Source organism: Uloborus diversus, chromosome 2, assembly GCF_026930045.1.
Source record: "Uloborus diversus isolate 005 chromosome 2, Udiv.v.3.1, whole genome shotgun sequence".
NCBI classification, from domain to species: Eukaryota; Metazoa; Arthropoda; class Arachnida; order Araneae; family Uloboridae; genus Uloborus; species Uloborus diversus.
In genome coordinates this window covers 83,782,323-83,800,507 of record NC_072732.1, presented here as the reverse complement: position 1 = coordinate 83,800,507, position 18,185 = coordinate 83,782,323, and the positions used below count along the sequence as shown (strand labels likewise).

The 18,185-nt window shown below is 31.9% G+C and overlaps 1 protein-coding gene across 1 annotated transcript in view; it reads right to left on the bottom strand.

Moving 5' to 3' along the window:
* The window catches only part of LOC129217146 (conserved oligomeric Golgi complex subunit 6-like), a 40,135-nt gene extending 24,217 nt beyond the window's left edge, over positions 1-15,918 (bottom strand). Inside the window, exons 1-10 of the mRNA XM_054851406.1 lie at positions 15,705-15,918; positions 15,422-15,565; positions 13,989-14,060; positions 13,063-13,121; positions 12,255-12,366; positions 7,030-7,112; positions 6,063-6,133; positions 4,218-4,388; positions 2,937-3,080; positions 1,988-2,144 (exon numbers count right to left, since the gene is read on the bottom strand). Of these exons, the coding sequence (XP_054707381.1) occupies positions 1,988-2,144; positions 2,937-3,080; positions 4,218-4,388; positions 6,063-6,133; positions 7,030-7,112; positions 12,255-12,366; positions 13,063-13,121; positions 13,989-14,060; positions 15,422-15,565; positions 15,705-15,821 (1,130 nt within the window). The 5' untranslated portion in view covers positions 15,822-15,918. The remainder of the gene's footprint in view (positions 1-1,987; positions 2,145-2,936; positions 3,081-4,217; positions 4,389-6,062; positions 6,134-7,029; positions 7,113-12,254; positions 12,367-13,062; positions 13,122-13,988; positions 14,061-15,421; positions 15,566-15,704) is intronic.
* Between the last annotated feature and the right edge of the window lie 2,267 nt (positions 15,919-18,185).

Sequence of the window (18,185 nt, the reverse complement as noted above, 5' to 3'; positions counted from 1 at the left end):
TCAAAAGTTTGACATTTATTCATTAATGGCTGGAGAAGAAAAGTTTTTACATTTTTGTAAAGAAAAAAGTACTAAATAAGTTCTAATTTCTAAGGCGGGGGGGGGGGGCTTGAGCCTTTACTTGCCCTCTATATGGGCCTCTATGGCATTTTTGAGAGTTCATTTGTACTGTGTAGTGATTAGGAATGTTTGTACAACTATAAAAAAAAAATTTAACAGCAAAGAATCCTTTTTGTACTTATTATTTCTTAATGAACTAAATCAAATTTTCTCAAGCTTTGAAAATTATGAAATATATAAGCAGTAAAGTACAATTTTTCCACAAAAATGAATAAAAATTAAATTCAGGAGAGTACTATATACTCATGCTGTACATGTACCACAAACTTATAGTTTTCAATATAATGACTGCCACTTATTTGAATCATGTTTATTTCAAACAGTTTTGATTCAATAAAGCAAAAATGTAATTTTTTTTTCCAATGTGAAATAAATGTGATTTAATCACCTTGCAGTTCTTGATGATATATCTCGTCCATTTAACATGTAATCCTGGAACTGTTCAACCGCAAGGGATTAAGAGAACTTGATTAAATTCTGAGTCAAACAAGACAGAGTATTATTAAAAGTATTCCGTTCACTAAAAATATTTATTCTTTGAAAACTTAAAGAACTTTACCTTAAAACAGCATAAAAAATAAATTAAAAATTTTAATTTATCTGCTTCCAAAACTGTGTCTGCTGCTGAGAGATAAAAATAGAAAGTATTTAATTTAGGCACACTTCATTCAACGTCGTAAAATGAGGTATAGGCCTTAGAATGCACACCTCCTTGCTTCAATGTTAACGCTATGGGTGATAAAACCTAGAGCGGAGGTCCTCACGAGGTCTGTCCCCATCTCACAAGGTTTGCTTGACTTTTTTCGAGAAAACTGTCTAAAAGTGTGCAACAACTTGCCTTTCCCATTTTTTACTATTTCCAAAAAAAAAAAAAACCCCTTTATTTTACTTCACGAAAGCAAAGAAAAAAAGACTGCACTGATGCACCACTTGTTTCAGGAAAATGGTTAGTCACACATTCTTGATTCATTTAAGCGGCATGCTTGATTCTGTTTTTGAGGATTTGATTCATTAAAGAGGATGTTCCAATTAATCGACGCACATTGTATATTCAGGTATAAAAAATGTAGATCCAACATAATTTGTAACTTATTTTCTGTTCTTTATTCGCCCATCCCCCCCTCTGCTCAGTAAGAAATATTTATAGACGTATTGAACAAAAAAAAAAAAAAAAAAGAAAAGAAAAGAAAAGAAAGAAAGAAACAATTTTTTACTTAAAATGTTGAAAAGAAATGTCGAAATACCTTATTTCAACATTTTAAAAGAACATCATATGTGTGTGAAGTTTGATCCAAAAGCTTAGAGCTGGCTCTATTACTTCTGCGGCCGAAGCGATATTGACAAGTGCCTCCCCCCCCTCCATCGAATAAGAATTATTATTATGTAAAATAATAATATATCAATAAAATAAAAATTATAGTAAAGTGCTTAAAATTAAAGTGACTTTTTAGTTAAATTCCTGACAGAGTTTTGCATATCCAAGCACTGGTACACACACTTTAAATTAAAGTAGTGCATCTATCTTATGGCACTAAAACAGATATTAATATTTTCTGAAGACTAGAAAATCATGCCCTTTACCGCCTCCAAAATCAAATTGAATTTCTAGTTAAATTCCTAACTTCATTCTTCATATCCAATTGAAGCAGTATAGCTTATGGTGCTGAAACAGAAATTCATACTTTTAAAAAATGTTTCAATGTCAAAATTTGCCGCCCTTAAAATCTGCCCCCCCCCCCCCCAGGCGGCCGCCTAAGTCACCTACTCCAGGAACTGGGCCAGCAAAGGCTTTTGACTGAAATTCACAACATTAACTCTTTATGCTAAGATATATAGGGGAGGAAAAAAAAAGGAGCATAATGCTTACCTGATTGTGTGCAAATAAAATTTTAAAATTGAGCCAAGCTTAAAAAGTATTACAGCTCCTTGTTCACACATCAAAACTTGCTCAACTCGAACTTTGAGGGGTCTACATAGTCCTTCAGTAATATGAGCCAAAGAAACTTGGATCTCACTTTCAAGATCTAAAACCAGGAAAAGGAACATTTTAAAAATAATTCCATTAAATTAAAATAATTAACAGCAGTTAATATGACTTAGTAGCCGATAAAACACTACAATTAAAACTGAACAACAGAAAACAGTAGATGAAGATTTTTTAATTTCAAACACTTGGAAATTTTACAATAACTAACTTCCTGATTCAGTAAGAATAAAAAAAGGAACAATGTTTTTTAAAAAAATTAAAACATGTAATAGTACAAAATTGCAAATTCATATAGCTATTCAATCACATAATTTTATACTGTTATTTTGTGCATTAAACATCGCTTTTTATTTTATTTTTCAAACAAAATGAAACTTTTTCAAAGCCTATAAAAGTTTATACAGATTTATAATAGGGACGTTATTGATTCTTTGACTTTATTTTTAATTGATAAACAGGCTTGTCATTTGGGTAGGTCTGAGGGGAGTGAATTGCACCCCCCTCAAACTGTAAAAACATAATGCTTTTACATATAAGTGGATCTTATATGCAATATGTAACAAGGGTCTTATATGAAATATATGCACATATAAGTGCTTCTAATAAAATTTACATTTAGTATACATTCTTTGTCCCTCCCCCTGGAAAAATTTGAAATGCCTACTGATAGTATATCTCATAAAAACATCATACATAAAATTTTTTTGCTATGCGATAAGTATTCACATTACTGTGTTCAGATAGTTTCTACTTGTTAAATTAAATTGCACAGAAAAATGGAATAAATATTACTTAAAAAAACACTTTTGAGAATAGAGAAAATGTGTACCTTTAATGAAGCATTTTTTCAATAGAGCTTGTAGAATTTCTTTTTCTGAAGCAGTTGTTTGATGAAGCCATGCCAACATATCACCAACATATCGTAAGGGATCATGAGAATGCATTTCTATTGGTCGAGGAGTTCCACCTGAGCCTACAACATTGTTGTTTTATCTTTAATAAGGTCTTTTTGTACACCATTTTAAACAACAGAAATAATGAGGGGAATAAAAACCCAATTATTTTTCAATAATAAAACTTAATACTTACTTTGTAAGATAAAACAACTTATTGAGGTATAGAAAATGAAGATAGTTTTAATGTTTGGACAAAGTGAGCTTATTTTTTACAATAAAAAACACGAAAATATCACATGATATTATCAAATAGAAAAAAAGAGGGGGAATAGTTAAACATGGCAGGTTTTTAGATGTAAAAAATAAACCATATGGAGAAAGTTAAAAATGTTTCCAGAAGTGTTAAATAAGTTTCTTAATTTAACCTTAATTTTCTATTAGCATTTGTTCCATCTATGTGTATCCTAAGTGTAACCTACAGTGTGATTTCAAAAATATTTTAGAAAGATTTTTTTGACCATTTTAGTATTAGTAATAATTTAAATTTCAAATTTTACTTATTGCAAAGGAAAATGCAAAATTATTATTGGGATACTGGCTTACACAAAAAATAACTTCGGATAATTATTCAATATGTTAATGGCAGTATTATGGGCAGATCCATCATTTTGGTGGAATTTAATATTATAATTTCAAAAAGAAAAAACAAGGGATGCACGAAAGAGCTTGTCTCAAGTTGAGAAATGTCAAAAATGGCATGCCTCACAAATTCCCAATTAGAACATCTTCAACTATATGTAGCTCTTAATTGCATTTTTAGAAATAAAATTTTCGATAAAGTTCAATTCAATTTCAAAAAGAGAGCTCAACTGCCCTACTTTATTGAAACTCTTATGGCTAAAAATGCAATTAAGCTACATACAGTTGAAGATGTTCTAAGTGGGGATTTGTGAGACATGCCATTTTTGACATTTCTCAACTTGAGCACACATGATCAAGCTGCTATTACATTTTGTCTGATCTTCATTTCATTTTCTTAATTTGATCAAAACAGCAATAAATACTAGAGAGTACATAAAAGCAATTTTACAGGGCAAAGATTTTCTATTTAAATGGCAAAAAATCAAAATTGCTGAAAATTCTATGCTTTACTTTTAAAAAATCTTAAGAGACATTGCATCAGACATTTAAAAATAGAATAGAAATTATTATACCTCCTCTTGTAAGAGCATCTATAAAAGATCTTACTACTGCAGCTCTTCTTGCATTTGAATATTCATCCAAAGAATATTTAAAGAGAACAGGACGATCTTGCAAGCTTTCCATTGATTGGCTAAGGAGATTGCTTATTTCTGGTACTTCTACATTTAGTAATCGACACTCACCTAGTTAAAAGCACAAATGCAAATAAAAAGAAACAAATTAAAAAAAAAATCTTTTAAATAAACATAAAGTTTTTATAATCACCATAATATTCTCTTTCGACCTTTAAATGAATGATTTGACATTGTCACTGAATGTTAACTATAGACTAAATAAATTAAATCAAAAATCTTAAGTAACTTTGTCAACTGAAAATTCAATAGATAGAAATTTTGGTTTCATCTGAACAAAAAATTCAGTACAATGTGAGTATCACTGACACCTGAATACATTAAGTTAAAAAATAAACAAATTATTCAAGCACTTTTATTTATTTCTTTCTTTGAATAAATTGTTGGATAATTTCTTTGAAAAAATCTTTTAAATAAACAAAATTTTTGCAATGACCATTATAGTCTCTTTCAACTTTTAAATGAATGACTTAAAATTGTATGCTAACTATAGACTAAATACATTAAATCAAAAATCTTAGGTAAGAGGTTGAAATTTTGGTTTCATCTGAACAAGACATTCAGTACGAGGTGAGCATTGCTGACACCTGAAGACAATAAGTGAAAAAATATGCATAAAATTCGGGATACTTTGCATGAATAAGTTTAACAGCAAAAATTTTAGTACAGAAGGGATTTTTTAATATATAAAAGAATTTCTTAAATTAGGCCTGCATGTATCCGAAAATCTGGTGTTTGGAAATCTGCCATTTATTAATATCTAGGCATTAAGACTTATTTTCTTTATTCACAGCAAGTGCATGAAAGAAATTGCCATTCTAAATGGTTCAGCCAAAAGCATACACAGTCGAACCTCCACATATCGAAAAAATATATCGAAAAAATCACTATATATCGAAAAAAAATTTCAGACATTCGTAGATTTTTTTTTCACTTCAGACTGTTTGTCTCATGAAAAGTGAAGGTTAGGGGAGAATATTATGTTCACTAAAAGTTGCTATGAAACTCAGAAGGAATCTGGGGTTTAAGGTCACACCCCTAGATAGGTCGTTGTTCCCTTTGGAGTTCCCCTCAAGTTTATTTGAAATCTAAGTTGTAACCAGTAACACTAAAATCAGTTTCAAGTTATCCCTTTTGTCTGTTGATTGTCATTCCTAGTCTTTTTAGCTTCAGTAAAAATCATTCAAGTTAGGTAGAATGATATTTTATACTTTTCTCTCGATTACATTGTCAAAATGAAACTCCCCTAACGTTGCAGATCAAGTTAATTGCCAAAGGATGAAGATGTATGACGGCGCAAAAATGTCATTTCTGGTAATTTTTTAATTATCAACTTCCATTTAATCCAACGCTCGTAGAAATTAGAAATTGGGTTTCATACATGAAAATTAGCTTTGATTTTAATATTTTAGGAGATTTTTTTGATAAAATAATTTTGCTTCTATATATCGGAATTCCTATATATCGAATTCTTTTCCGGCAATTTGCTAGTTCGATATATGGAGGTCTGATTGTATTTTATTGAAAATATAGCTAGTTTGAGCTTTCTATTCCATAATTAACTACAGAAATTGTACTTTTCGATTTTATTTTTTACTTTTAACAAAAGTTATTGTATCCTTCCACCTTTAGTTCACTTAAATGTTATTTTCACACCTAGCCTAAGTAAGTTTTGTATTTCAGAAACAATTGCCATATAACATCAAAATTATTGAATGAATTTACTTTGAGTCCACCGGTACAGTCTTTCATAAGCAGCCTCTTGTTGCAAAGCCATTGATTCCATTATTTCAATTCTATAATGTAATAAAACGAATTTAAAATAACTTTCATTAAACAACTAAGAAATGCATCCCTTAAATTGAAACTAATAGAATAAATTAATTAAATACATTAACCCCTTGATATATCGTGCTTGTTGGGAGACATCAAAAAAGCGTGATATATCCGAAAACACAGTATAACCTAAGTCATAAAAGGTAACAATTCATTTAACATAAAAGTTAATAACATGTGCATCTACAAAATTGCTAGTTTATTATCATATGGGGGATGATTTTCTTAATAAAAACAAAAGAAGATTTGTCTCTTAAACTAAAAAAAAAAAAAAAATCAATTTAAATTTCTTTTTTTCTTTTTATGGTGGAATATGAATTGAATGTTGCAACTTAAACTGCAACGAATGAAGGCTATGGAAAACATGCTAGTTTTGTTCATTGATTAAAAAAAAGAAAATACTTTTTCTGAGAAATTTACTCTTATTTTCTGTGATGTCAAATATAAAGCAACATTTTTTTTTAAATATAATTTTCGGGAGACAAAAGAAATCTGTGATATAACGAGGAGTTACTGTATTAATAATTTAGGGTAATACTATAAATTCAATTAAAAAATAACTGAGCTAATAAAGAAGAAATGAATAAGGGCATCAATTTTTTTTTGTGATGAGCATATTATTACTTTTATTACTACAAATATCCTATTTGCAACTAATATTTTTATTGGAGTGCATAGCTGGAAAATTGCAAAGTTCTCAACATTAGGATTGGAAAGTTTGCATACCAATATTCAGAGACTGACATTTGGCTACAAATTAGTACACGTATTAATTTCCTACTTAACTAGTATGTATAATAAAACCAATCGAGAAAGATAAAAAAACTTAATTTAAGAAAAAATTTAAAATACTAACCCAGCTGTCTGTTGACTGCTTCTTAAAAGAGCTTTGCAGTTATTATGAATTTTTTTAACTTTAGCAAGGGCACTGAAGAAATTCTGCAACAAAAGAAATTTATCAAATAAATAGCACAATTTGCACCAGCAATACAGAATACTACATTCAGAGTTTCTTTTTTTTTGAATGAGAAAAAGTAATTTTATCATATGTTCAATATAGTATTATATTTGCAGATTGTTTTAAATGTTTGGCTGTAAAAATTGTTTACGGCTAGTTTGATTAATTTCAGTATAAGATATTTTGAGAGTATGACACAAAAGCATATCACAATAACCATTCATTTCTCATATCTCCAGTTAGAATAAGGATGCACAATTTTGACACACTAATATCTACAAGTTGTGAATTGTGGCCAGAAGCATACCTATGGGGTCCAGCGCCCATGGGAAACTTAAGAAATTGCCCCCCTCCCCCCAGGTTGCCCCAATGGGAAGTCACTGGAAGTCACTGTGACCTCCCAAAAAGTTTTTTTAAAGGGGGAGGGGACATTTTGACTAATTGATTCGACAAATAAGGAAACAGTACTGCGCCTTTAATATTCTTATTTTCTTTTTCAAAATTGTTTTCAATGGTGCTTAATGTTATGTACAGTGCTGGTATAAAAAATTGCATCACCCTCACATTTTCACAACAATGGGATATGTGAGAAGTTTTGGTCAACTGATTAACGATGAATGTAAGTGAAATTCTGCAAAACTTATGAAATAAACATTTAACAGCAGGAATCCGATAATTGTTTACTTTATTTATGGAAATACATGGCCAAAACTAACAAGTACAATGTGAAGTGCATCCACGTTGCCAAGTGGACAACGAAAAAGTATGTAGAGGTTTTAATTTTAACACTCTTTCTGTTCAAAAATAAACAATAGAAACATGGAAATGTTTGAACATCATAAAATATAACCTAATATTTTGTTGGTCTGACTCTAACTTTAATGACAGCTTAATATCTACGGGGCATTGAACGGATGAGTGATTGAATGGATTCTTTACTCGGTTCATGGTGCCAGACACAAATCATTGATTCCCGGAGTTTTGCAAGTGATGTTGGCTTCTGTTTCATCACTTCTACACCCATTCTATTACAACAATTTTCGATCAGATTTAGATAGGGGCTGTTTCCGGGTCAAGGCAAACTGCTGACACCGTGCTCATTTTTCCATTTCTAATCCTGCGTTTGAGTTTAGAGAAAAATAATTACTTAATCCCATGTCAATTTAAGTCTAATAGCGGGATAAAGGTTTTTAAATTGTTACTTACCAGTTTTGCCCTATGGCACGGAGCAGAATCATCCTGGAAAATGACATTTGGAACTGAAGTAAAGTGATCCCGGATAGTAGGAAGCAATTTCTCCTCCAAAATGCCAATATACACCTGAGCGTTTACTGTTCCTTGCACAAAGTGAAGCCAACCAACTCCTTGATCAGAAATATATCCCCAAATCATCTAGGATATGGGATGCTTGACTGTGTGTTGAATGCAGTTGGGATGATATTCCTCTCCTTTGCGGCGTCTGTGCTGTTCATCGGACCCATGCAGATTGAATTTGGACTCGTCTGAAAACACAACTGATTTCAGTTGATTGACAGTCTACCCTTGGTGAGCTATTGCCCAGTCTAGACACTGTTTCCTCATTTTTTTTGGTCAACAATGGCTTCTTTCGTGGTTGACGTGCCACCAAACCTGCACTACACAGTCGTTTTTGTACAGTAGACTTGGATGCATGAACACCCAATTTGTTTTCCCATGCTGTTCTAAGGTCTGTGGAAGATGATTGTCTGCTCTGAAGACTGAGTCGTATCAAATACCTGTCCTGCGCTGCATTTGATATCCATGGACGACCACTGCCCCTCTTTCTTAATGTGCTTCTGGAGCTCTTTAGCATATTCAATAGTCGAACAACATTCAATTGCAAACAGTTTTATTCTTTTTACTATGGAATGTGACGACAATCCTTTTTTGTCCAATGCAATGGCAACACTCTTTCTTTGTGGTGTCAGTTGAATGTATTTTGACATACTACAACTCATTAGCCCAGATCGTAAATGAATGCGTCAAACGTTCAACTGTTTTTTTTATACAGTTAGAAGGATGATGCAATCTTAAGCAATAGAGCTTGTGTCATGTACCGATGCCAATTCGTGTTATATGATGCAAGAACAGTTAAATATTTCATAATTACTTATAAATGCTAAAAATATTCGGATTTTGCGGGTGATGCAATTTTTTTTTACCACCACTGTATGTATGTTTATGTGTGCGTGCTCGAATTTTATCATTTGGTAAAATTGGGATTTCATTTGGCAAATGGAGAAGTTAATTCTTCCCAAAAATGTTAGTTCTCCTCCCACCATTTCAGATAAATTCAATAAAATCAATAATCTTCGCAATTGGTCAATATATATAAATAATGTACGTTTTTGAACCAAATGAGAATAAAAAAAATTCAGTTCGGATTATAGCAATGTATTTATTATTTTTTCAAAACAGTTTTACCATTAAATAGAATTTGTTTCAAAACACTAGGAGAGTATACAATAAGCATAATTTACACATTTACTAAAAGAAAGAAAGAAACCTTTAAAAACATTTTATATAAAAATCAAAGCCTTTTAAAAAAAAACCTAGTATAATTAGGAAAGCAAAGCAAATACAAAAAGTGTTGCTGATCGGAAATTGGGTTATAAAACCCGACCATTTACATACAGGCAAAATAAAAATATTATACATTGGCTAGTTACGACCTCCGCATATTTTGTTCAAGTAAGACTTTTAAAGCTTACATTATTCATTATAATGAGAATAAATACTTTGTAGAATAAAACCTATACATGACAAAGTGTCACCCCTCTCCATGAAAGAAAAAAAAAAGGAATCATCCAGTATAGAACGCCCTCCAACACCGCTCCCTGGTATATACAAATTGTGTATAGAAGTCTTTAGCTAACTCAGTGACTCGGAATGGAAGTTAACGCTACGGGAAAACCCCTCACCTTTTTTTTTGAGAATTAAGGAGTGTTTCATTTTCTTTTCTAACTTTTTTTCTTGCAAGTTTTTAGCCTTTTTCTACTTATTTTTATATGATCAATTATTTAAAAAAAATGCAAAAAAAAAAATCAATCAGTTGAAATGCCGCCCACCTGGCTGCTGCGCCATGGCACTAGTGCAACCCTTAGTTTACACTACTGATTGTGGCTGGTGAAGCATTTGACCTGAATTATGCTCTCCTCCCTTCTGTTTAAATTTCATGCTACAGTCAAAACACATTGGTTTGAAACAAGTTTTAAATGAATTACTGCTAATACGAACAACATTTGAGATCCTCGTCCGATTATATTTACATATAATGACACATATTGCTCATCAGATAAGATAAACTCTGGTAAAACGAAATAATTTTAAAGATTCTTTTGAGTTTGTTTTAACAAAGTTCGACTGTATTAGAATAACAGCAAAATATTTGCTGATTTATTGATTTAAGACAAGAAAGAGGCATAATCTTTTCAATAACTAATCAAACAAAAGACTACAGTACAGCGTAGATTTCCGTCTAGTGAGGCGTAAGTGGAAGTATTGAAAACTTATTGCTGCATATGAAAATACGATTCTAGATTACAATGCATTAACATGACAAAAATGGGATGCATTAACAAGATATATCACATGTGTGGTATTTATGGATCAGTTTATAGAAGAATTCTAAACCAGTTTAATTATGTCAGATCTACACCTATGTTTCGTGATGCCCAGCTCTATATGTAGCCCCTTGTGTATGACATAACGTATAAATACCGCTTTATCCTTTCCCCACTTTTAATGCTTTCCGGCGCGGTGGTCACAAAAAAGATACCAATTTTAAAAATTTCTTTAAAAAAAAGTTTTTTCTTTAAAACTCCAAAAATTGCTGCATTAAATGCTTTTATTTCTTATTAATGCACACAGATGGCAGCACTATTAAATATGACTCTTTTTGTTGGCTTAATTTCTTGTTTAAAATACCTCGATTTTCAAGCTCAAATACAATATTTTTTTCAAGATTTTAAAATGTACACCATAAACTAAATTAGTCAACCATTTTCCCTCAGGAATCCTGAGCTAATCAATTATAATTTTGCAAAAGATTCGAGTTCATTTTTGAATGCATAAACGAAGTGTCTTTCCAGGTGTCCCCAAATGTGGACACCACCCTTCTAGAGCATTGATCTCACTGTTGTGGGTGAAAGATGTAATTTGATACATTTCAGAGAAGGGGGACCCAAAAGAATAATTTTCAACGGGCTTTTATTTTTTTATTTTGGGTTCTTGACCCGGAACAGATGAATTTGAAGGCCCATGACTGCACACATTTGAGATCTGCTTTTCCTACCAGACAGTTGTATACTTTTTTTATTCTCAGCTTTGATATTATTTTTTTCTGTAAATGGTATTATACAGTAGTATTTTTTCATTTAATATTTTATAGCACAAAAAGAATGCACATAAAGCAAGAACAATGTGCCAAAAATATTTTTAACATTTTAAGTTGCTTATTTAGATAATTTTATATAATCTATATGAACTTTCTTGAATTTTATTTCATCTTCATCTTGGAATTTTCATAGTAAAAATATTGGATTTTCTGTTCTAAATATTCTTAATGGCATAAATTATTGAAATAATTAGTAAAAATGCTTAAGAGCTTAAAATATTTGAAATTACTCCAATTGTCATACGAGGTAAACATAAAAACTTCAGAAAACAATTTCTGCTCTAGGAGGGCGGTGGTCACAAACAGGGACACCACCCCCCAGCTGGAGGGGGTGAATTAAAAAAAGTTTTGACTGTGAAATCTATGTCCAGATAACCAATTTATCCCATCCATTGTGTTTTTTTATTATATTTCTAAAATTTTAATGACCCGCGCCTGTAAGGGTTAAGCCCACCTCTGGTTTTGTGGAATTTCTTTGCATATGGTTACAGAAAATTTGGACTCGAGTGTATTTTAAGGCATACCTCATGCTGTTTTTAGCCTATCTCTACAGCAATACCTTGAATAAGACACATGGACAAGTAAAGTAAGAAGTTTTTAAGTTTTTTCTTATTTTACTGTTCTGCACAAAGGTATTTATTTATCTTACATGGACAAGGTGTTTTTTTTTTTTTCTTTAAGCAAACAGTTATCTAATATGACTACTTACTTCATCCAATCCTCCATCACGAGTCCCTCTCAAAACTTTTATTTCATCTGCTTTTAAATGGAAAGTGTCCAAGAATGCTTGAGTGACTTCTTGCTTCATTTGAATTTTTTGGCTACAAATATATTCAAATATCAGTGCTAAGAACTAACTTTCTAAATTTCAAAAACTAAAAGACATAAAATATTTTTTTACAGTTCAAATTTTGCTAAAATACATAGGGGTGTCTGGGTGATAATGAGACATAGGGCTAATGGGATAAGTGAATTTTTTCAACAAATAATTCAATTTATGGAAATATTTTACTACCATGACACTGGTAGTATTGACCATGACTATGTGTGAGTCATTTCTTTTTAATTAGCTGTTTAGATAGAAGAGGAGAAGACTTCTCACACATGCCAGCTATTTTTATATAATTTTAAGTAGTGTTTTGGCTATGTTCAAAAATGTTCACTTAACAACACTAGTCTGAAAGAGGGTAGAAAACAAAGTGTCAAAGTACTCAGATTAGGTTTAATTACTTACAATGATTGAATAAGTTTAGTATTATACAAGTATGTGTGTCTATTGAAATCTGAGCTACCATTCTTCTTTTTAATATGTTCATTTTGTTTCTTTGTGATAAGTTTTTTGTAATTCATTCCTATCTTATCAAAGTCATTTCATTGTTTTAAATCAGCATTAAATTAAAAAAAACTGAACATGTAAGGTAACTGAAAGCAACCAAAAATGTGGACAAGGTCATATCAAACAATAAGTATGTGAGAGTAAATGAAAAGAACAAAGATCCAAACAGGCAAAAGAATACCTTTCGGCTTGAAGTTTAGTTGTCTCATTGATAAGGTCATGAGTTTGAGCCTTTGTAGACTGAGGGATGAAAAATATTCAAAAGCATGTAAATGAAAAGAACACTACAATCAATAGTTGTCAACAATTAACTTCAAAACAAGTCTTGAATAAAATTAAAAACCCCAAAGATGTAAAACTAAAGTAAATAATTTTTATAAACTTTCACATGGCAAAGCATAGAACAACATATGGGGCAGCGAGAAGCAAAGGGATGTAAATGGATGATTTAAAGGTTTGAGTAAAATACATTTAAAGTTCAGATCCTAGGTAGGCTTTCATTGAATTTTTTTCCTAAATCATGTTGTATAGCAGCACCTACTAGGGCTACTGGTACTATCTTTTGCTCCATTACAGAGGAGAGGTTTTCCTATCATTTGTACTGGTTATCCGTAAAAACTTCAATTCAGCACTTACATCCCTTTGCTTCTCACTGCCTCATTTCTCAATTGAAAATTTGACATATTAAATACTGTAATGAACATAACTCTGAGACATAGAATAATACATTTTTGAATCGGTTTTAAAAAATCAATGCAATTTTTAAAATGAAATTCTTCATTTCGTTTTTTTTTTTATTTATTTATTAATTTTGTCGTGTATTTATAATCAATAAAAATAAAGAAATAAAATAAATTTTTTTTTGGTACAAAATAAATATATAAAAGATGTTTGAATAGAAAAGCAATAAAAATGGTATATATGATTTTCTTAAAATAAATACAAATCTTTACACTTTACATAGTCTATGACATAATATTTAGATTGAACACTACTTTTAGTAGATGTAAAAATAAATAAATAAATAAACAAGCACATTCACATCAATTAAGTTTTTGAATCCATGTTTAAAATTAATTAAACAATATGTTAAAATTATATATTTACTTTTAAGCGATTCATCATATCACAACAACATTCATTCATTGCAGCTACATCTTCATATAAACTGTCTAGAGCCTAAAATTAAGTTCAAAATTAATTAAAAGCATATTTAATTATTTTCTGCTATGAAATTTAAAGCATAACCAGAAAAATTTACAAAAAAAAGTTTAAAAATATCCCTCTACATTATACAAATTTGTTTTGTGCTGTAAAACAGGGGTGCCCAACCAACAACTTGAGGGCCATTTGTAGTACATTTTTGTGTTTAATGTTACGAATAGAAAATTATGTTCAGGAAAGTTCCAAAATAAATAATCACCTTCAATTAGTATTAAGAATGGTTATTGTAATTTTGAGGTAAATAATCAAAAATTGATTGTTAAACAATAAATAGAAGTGTTGCATTAATAAAATAAGCATATTGCAATGATATTAACAATTCTTGGTTTGTATTTTTTTCTTTTTTATAATTCTCCATGTCATTCAGAAAAAAATTAAATAAATGAAATTTTATACATGTTCCTGCCCATGAGATTTAGTTTAATATGAGGTGTGGCTCCCACATAAGAAAAAATGCTTGGGCACCACTGGTGCAGGATATAGTGCCCAAATTTCATCAAGCTTCCATATGAAATGAAAAACTTCAGTTTATGAGATATTTTAGCAAGCTTTCAATGCATGAATCTTTCCCATTTTCAGAGCTTCAGGAAGGAGGGTAAATCCTATATAATGCGGGGCTGCTGTAGTAAAGAAATAACTTTTTTACAGATTTGTCATTATGTTATTATTTTGCATATTTCTTTACACTTAGTTATAGGACCATTCCATGGGAAAAGATCATTTTGTCCAGCAAGTGATGCCTCATATATTTCATTAAAAAATAATAATTTAAATGGATAATGGACAAATTTTTCTTGCTTAACAAATTACACACATACAGTCTGGCCAAATGAGAAGGAAAGGCAAACATCCGGTTTACAGTCGGAAATAGATGCATCTATTGGTTTTCACGGATGCTAGCTTTTGTAGTTGTGTTAGCCTTAGCTTTTAAATTAAGCAGGGTCAAATTAAATTGATGAAGAATGAATGAAATTTTCATTTTCCCCCTCATCAAGATATACTCATCTTAACTGGACGTTTGCCAATTCTATATTATCTGTGAGAAGAGTATGTGTGATTTCTTAAGCAAAACATTATGTCATTACCTTTTGAAATTATTACTTTTTAATGAAGTATATGAAAAGTCATGTGCGGGACAAAGTGGCTACTTTTTCATAGAATGAACCTATTATAATACTTTTGAAACTTGAGTTGTAAGAAATGATTAAAAGAACAGGATAACTATTTCGACACATTGGATATTTCTACAATATTTACAGGCTCAATTAAATCAAGTGTACAAAAGTTTGATAGTCACAGTCAGTTCAATTACTCACCTCTTTCATATCACGGAACGAATCTAAAAATTCTTCATTCACTTTCAGACTCCTCTTTTCGATTTCACTGCGCAAGTTTCTTCTGTTTTTTATAGTGTTTTCAGTAAAAAAGGTCGAAAGATCTCTAAGAGCGTCTAAAGTTTCCTACATAAATAGAAAAGTCACATTATTACTAATCCGCAATTGTATTTTAAAAATTAGAGAATGGTTAAGATATTGCACAAAATTAAATTTCAGCAATGAAAAATGTTTAATCATATTTTGAATGAATTTTTTTAAGCACTTTGTCTGTATCCAGGCGAGCTTCTAAAAGTTTATTAAGCTTCCTCGATAGATGAACAGAAGCTTTTTCGTTTGCATCAACCATATCATTGGAACTCGATTCTATTAACGCCATCATTATACATTAATAGAAAATACTAGCTAACTTTTCTTTCTAATTAACCGGCGTAAACCAGAGCTGTATTAAAAAAAAAGACGGCTGGAACCACATATGACATGTAGGTTGCGTTCGACGAACCTCACCGGTCGACCGGTAAGTAACCAGTTACTAACCGCGTCGTTCTATGATCAACCGGTTACCGCAGCGGTTACCATTTTAAGCAGTTGATTGGTTGATTGGAGCACGTGATCATTAGCTGTCACGTGATTAAGTAACCGGTCGCTCTCGGTCGTGCTCGTCGAACGCACTCGTAGTAAAATGTAAACATCCACTGACTCCTGCCGGTCACCCAAGACAGCCCCGACGGACTCCACACACACATGCAAGCCTTTTGAAGGAAGCCTTTTGAAGTTCACTTTTAAATTTCAGATTAACAAAAATCTATAAATTATTAAGAAAAGAAATTAGTAAAATACAGCAAGGTGACAAAAGATATTAATTTTTGAAAACAATTTTAATGTTTAACTGTAGAACAAACTGCGAAGTTCCCGTTGTTTATTACACGTCGGTCAATGCAGGAACGATCCTGGGTCCATGGTTACCATATTGGCGACTTCATCTATTTCAAGGCGAGTTCTTATCAATATGACGAACATGATGCCAAAAAAAAAAGTGCGATACCATAAGATATACAGTTGCAGTTTATTTTTCCTTTTTGGAAACACTTCCTGAAGGAGTATGTTCATTCCGATTTTAAGTGTACTTTTTTTCATGTATTTGGTATTTTCAAGAATGGTAAACATCATTAAATGCAAATTAGTTTAAGAAAATAAACTGGTTCGTTCTGTATTCTAAAGTTATATATTTTGAATTATAATAAAACAAACTAAGTGACGTTACAGTTTTTTCGCATTTTTTATGAAATTCCATTTGCACCAAAAAAATCTTTCCTAAATCAGAGATGCTCCTCTTCCCCCTCAAGAACAATGACGTCCCCTATCCTCAAATGCATCCCCAAAATGAGATCCCCTAAACACGACAAAGACAACTTTTAGCAAACCCTCCTCTCCCTAAAAATTTCAATCATGCTGTCTGCTCTGAAGTCCCCCTCGTTGCACTTTATTTATCCATTTATTTAGAAGCTAGACAGCTTCACATAGATAGAGGACTGCATGCCAAGCGCCTTGCCTCCGGACACACACACAGGAAAGATTTACAACACTAGAGAAGGAAATAACACTCAAGGCACAAGCGGGAATCGAACCCACGATCTTCGGCTTGGAAGACGGAGCTTCTACCACAGAGCTACGGAGGCCCCCTCGTTGTACTAACTACCTTAATTTTGATAACATATTAATTGACCCCCTTGAGTGCCCACTCAAGGGGGATCGTGGCACGAACCGTACCATAGAAATTTTAAGGGGTATCCTGGGCGCTGCTCCCGATTGGGGGGAGGGGACAACTACGAAACACATAGATGCAGAGGGGTACCCACCTTGGGGAGGTCATGGCGCACTGCACCATCGAAATTGTTATGCGGGGGGGGGGGGTATTTCGAGTGGTATTTTCCTTGTTATGGGGTCTTATTTTGGAGGGGGTGCACTCTTGCTCTTAAGGGGAGGGGGGAACCCCTAGATGCAGTAATTTTGCAAACTTTTTCTGCCAAATAATAGTTGTAACATTTTTCATTAGAAATGGTTCATTAAAAATTTTAATATTTTCTCTCTTTTCTTTTTTTGTAACATAGATACAGCATACGCAACTTTCAAGAGAAACAATATTAACTTTTGTGTCAAAATGAACTGTATATCGCTTTTCCAACCCCATGCCGTTATGCATAAGCTTTGGAAAAAGCAGCAATAAATAGTTGGATACTGTGGCAATAAATATTGAGAGTTCAGCGATTGGTAATAAAATATGTATGACCTATTAAGAACGTGAGTAAAGAGCAAAAGTAGTACTTCCTTGCAAATAAAGAAATTCACAGGACATCAGTGGACGCCCAAAAACAGAAGCACAGCCTTAGATATTGGGCTTTGGGGGGGGGGGGGAGCACCTTCATTGGAGTCTCAAGCAATTCTCACTAATCCTTGAGTGCTTATAAAAACACGAAGATTGCTAATGAGCCACAAGTAAGTCCGTCGTCATTTAGGGGGTTCGGGGCATGGGCGCGCATAAGCAAAATTTTAAGGGGGGAGGGGGTCAGATATTTTTTCCATGGTTTAGTAAGATACTTTCCGCATAGAAACCGATTTCAGTACAGATTAGAGTTATTAAAATTTGACATTTTTTACAATTTATTCATTAATGGCTGGAGAAATGTTTTTACTTTCTTGCTAGAAAAAAAGTACTAAAAGCAAGGAAGTTCTAATTTCTAAGGTG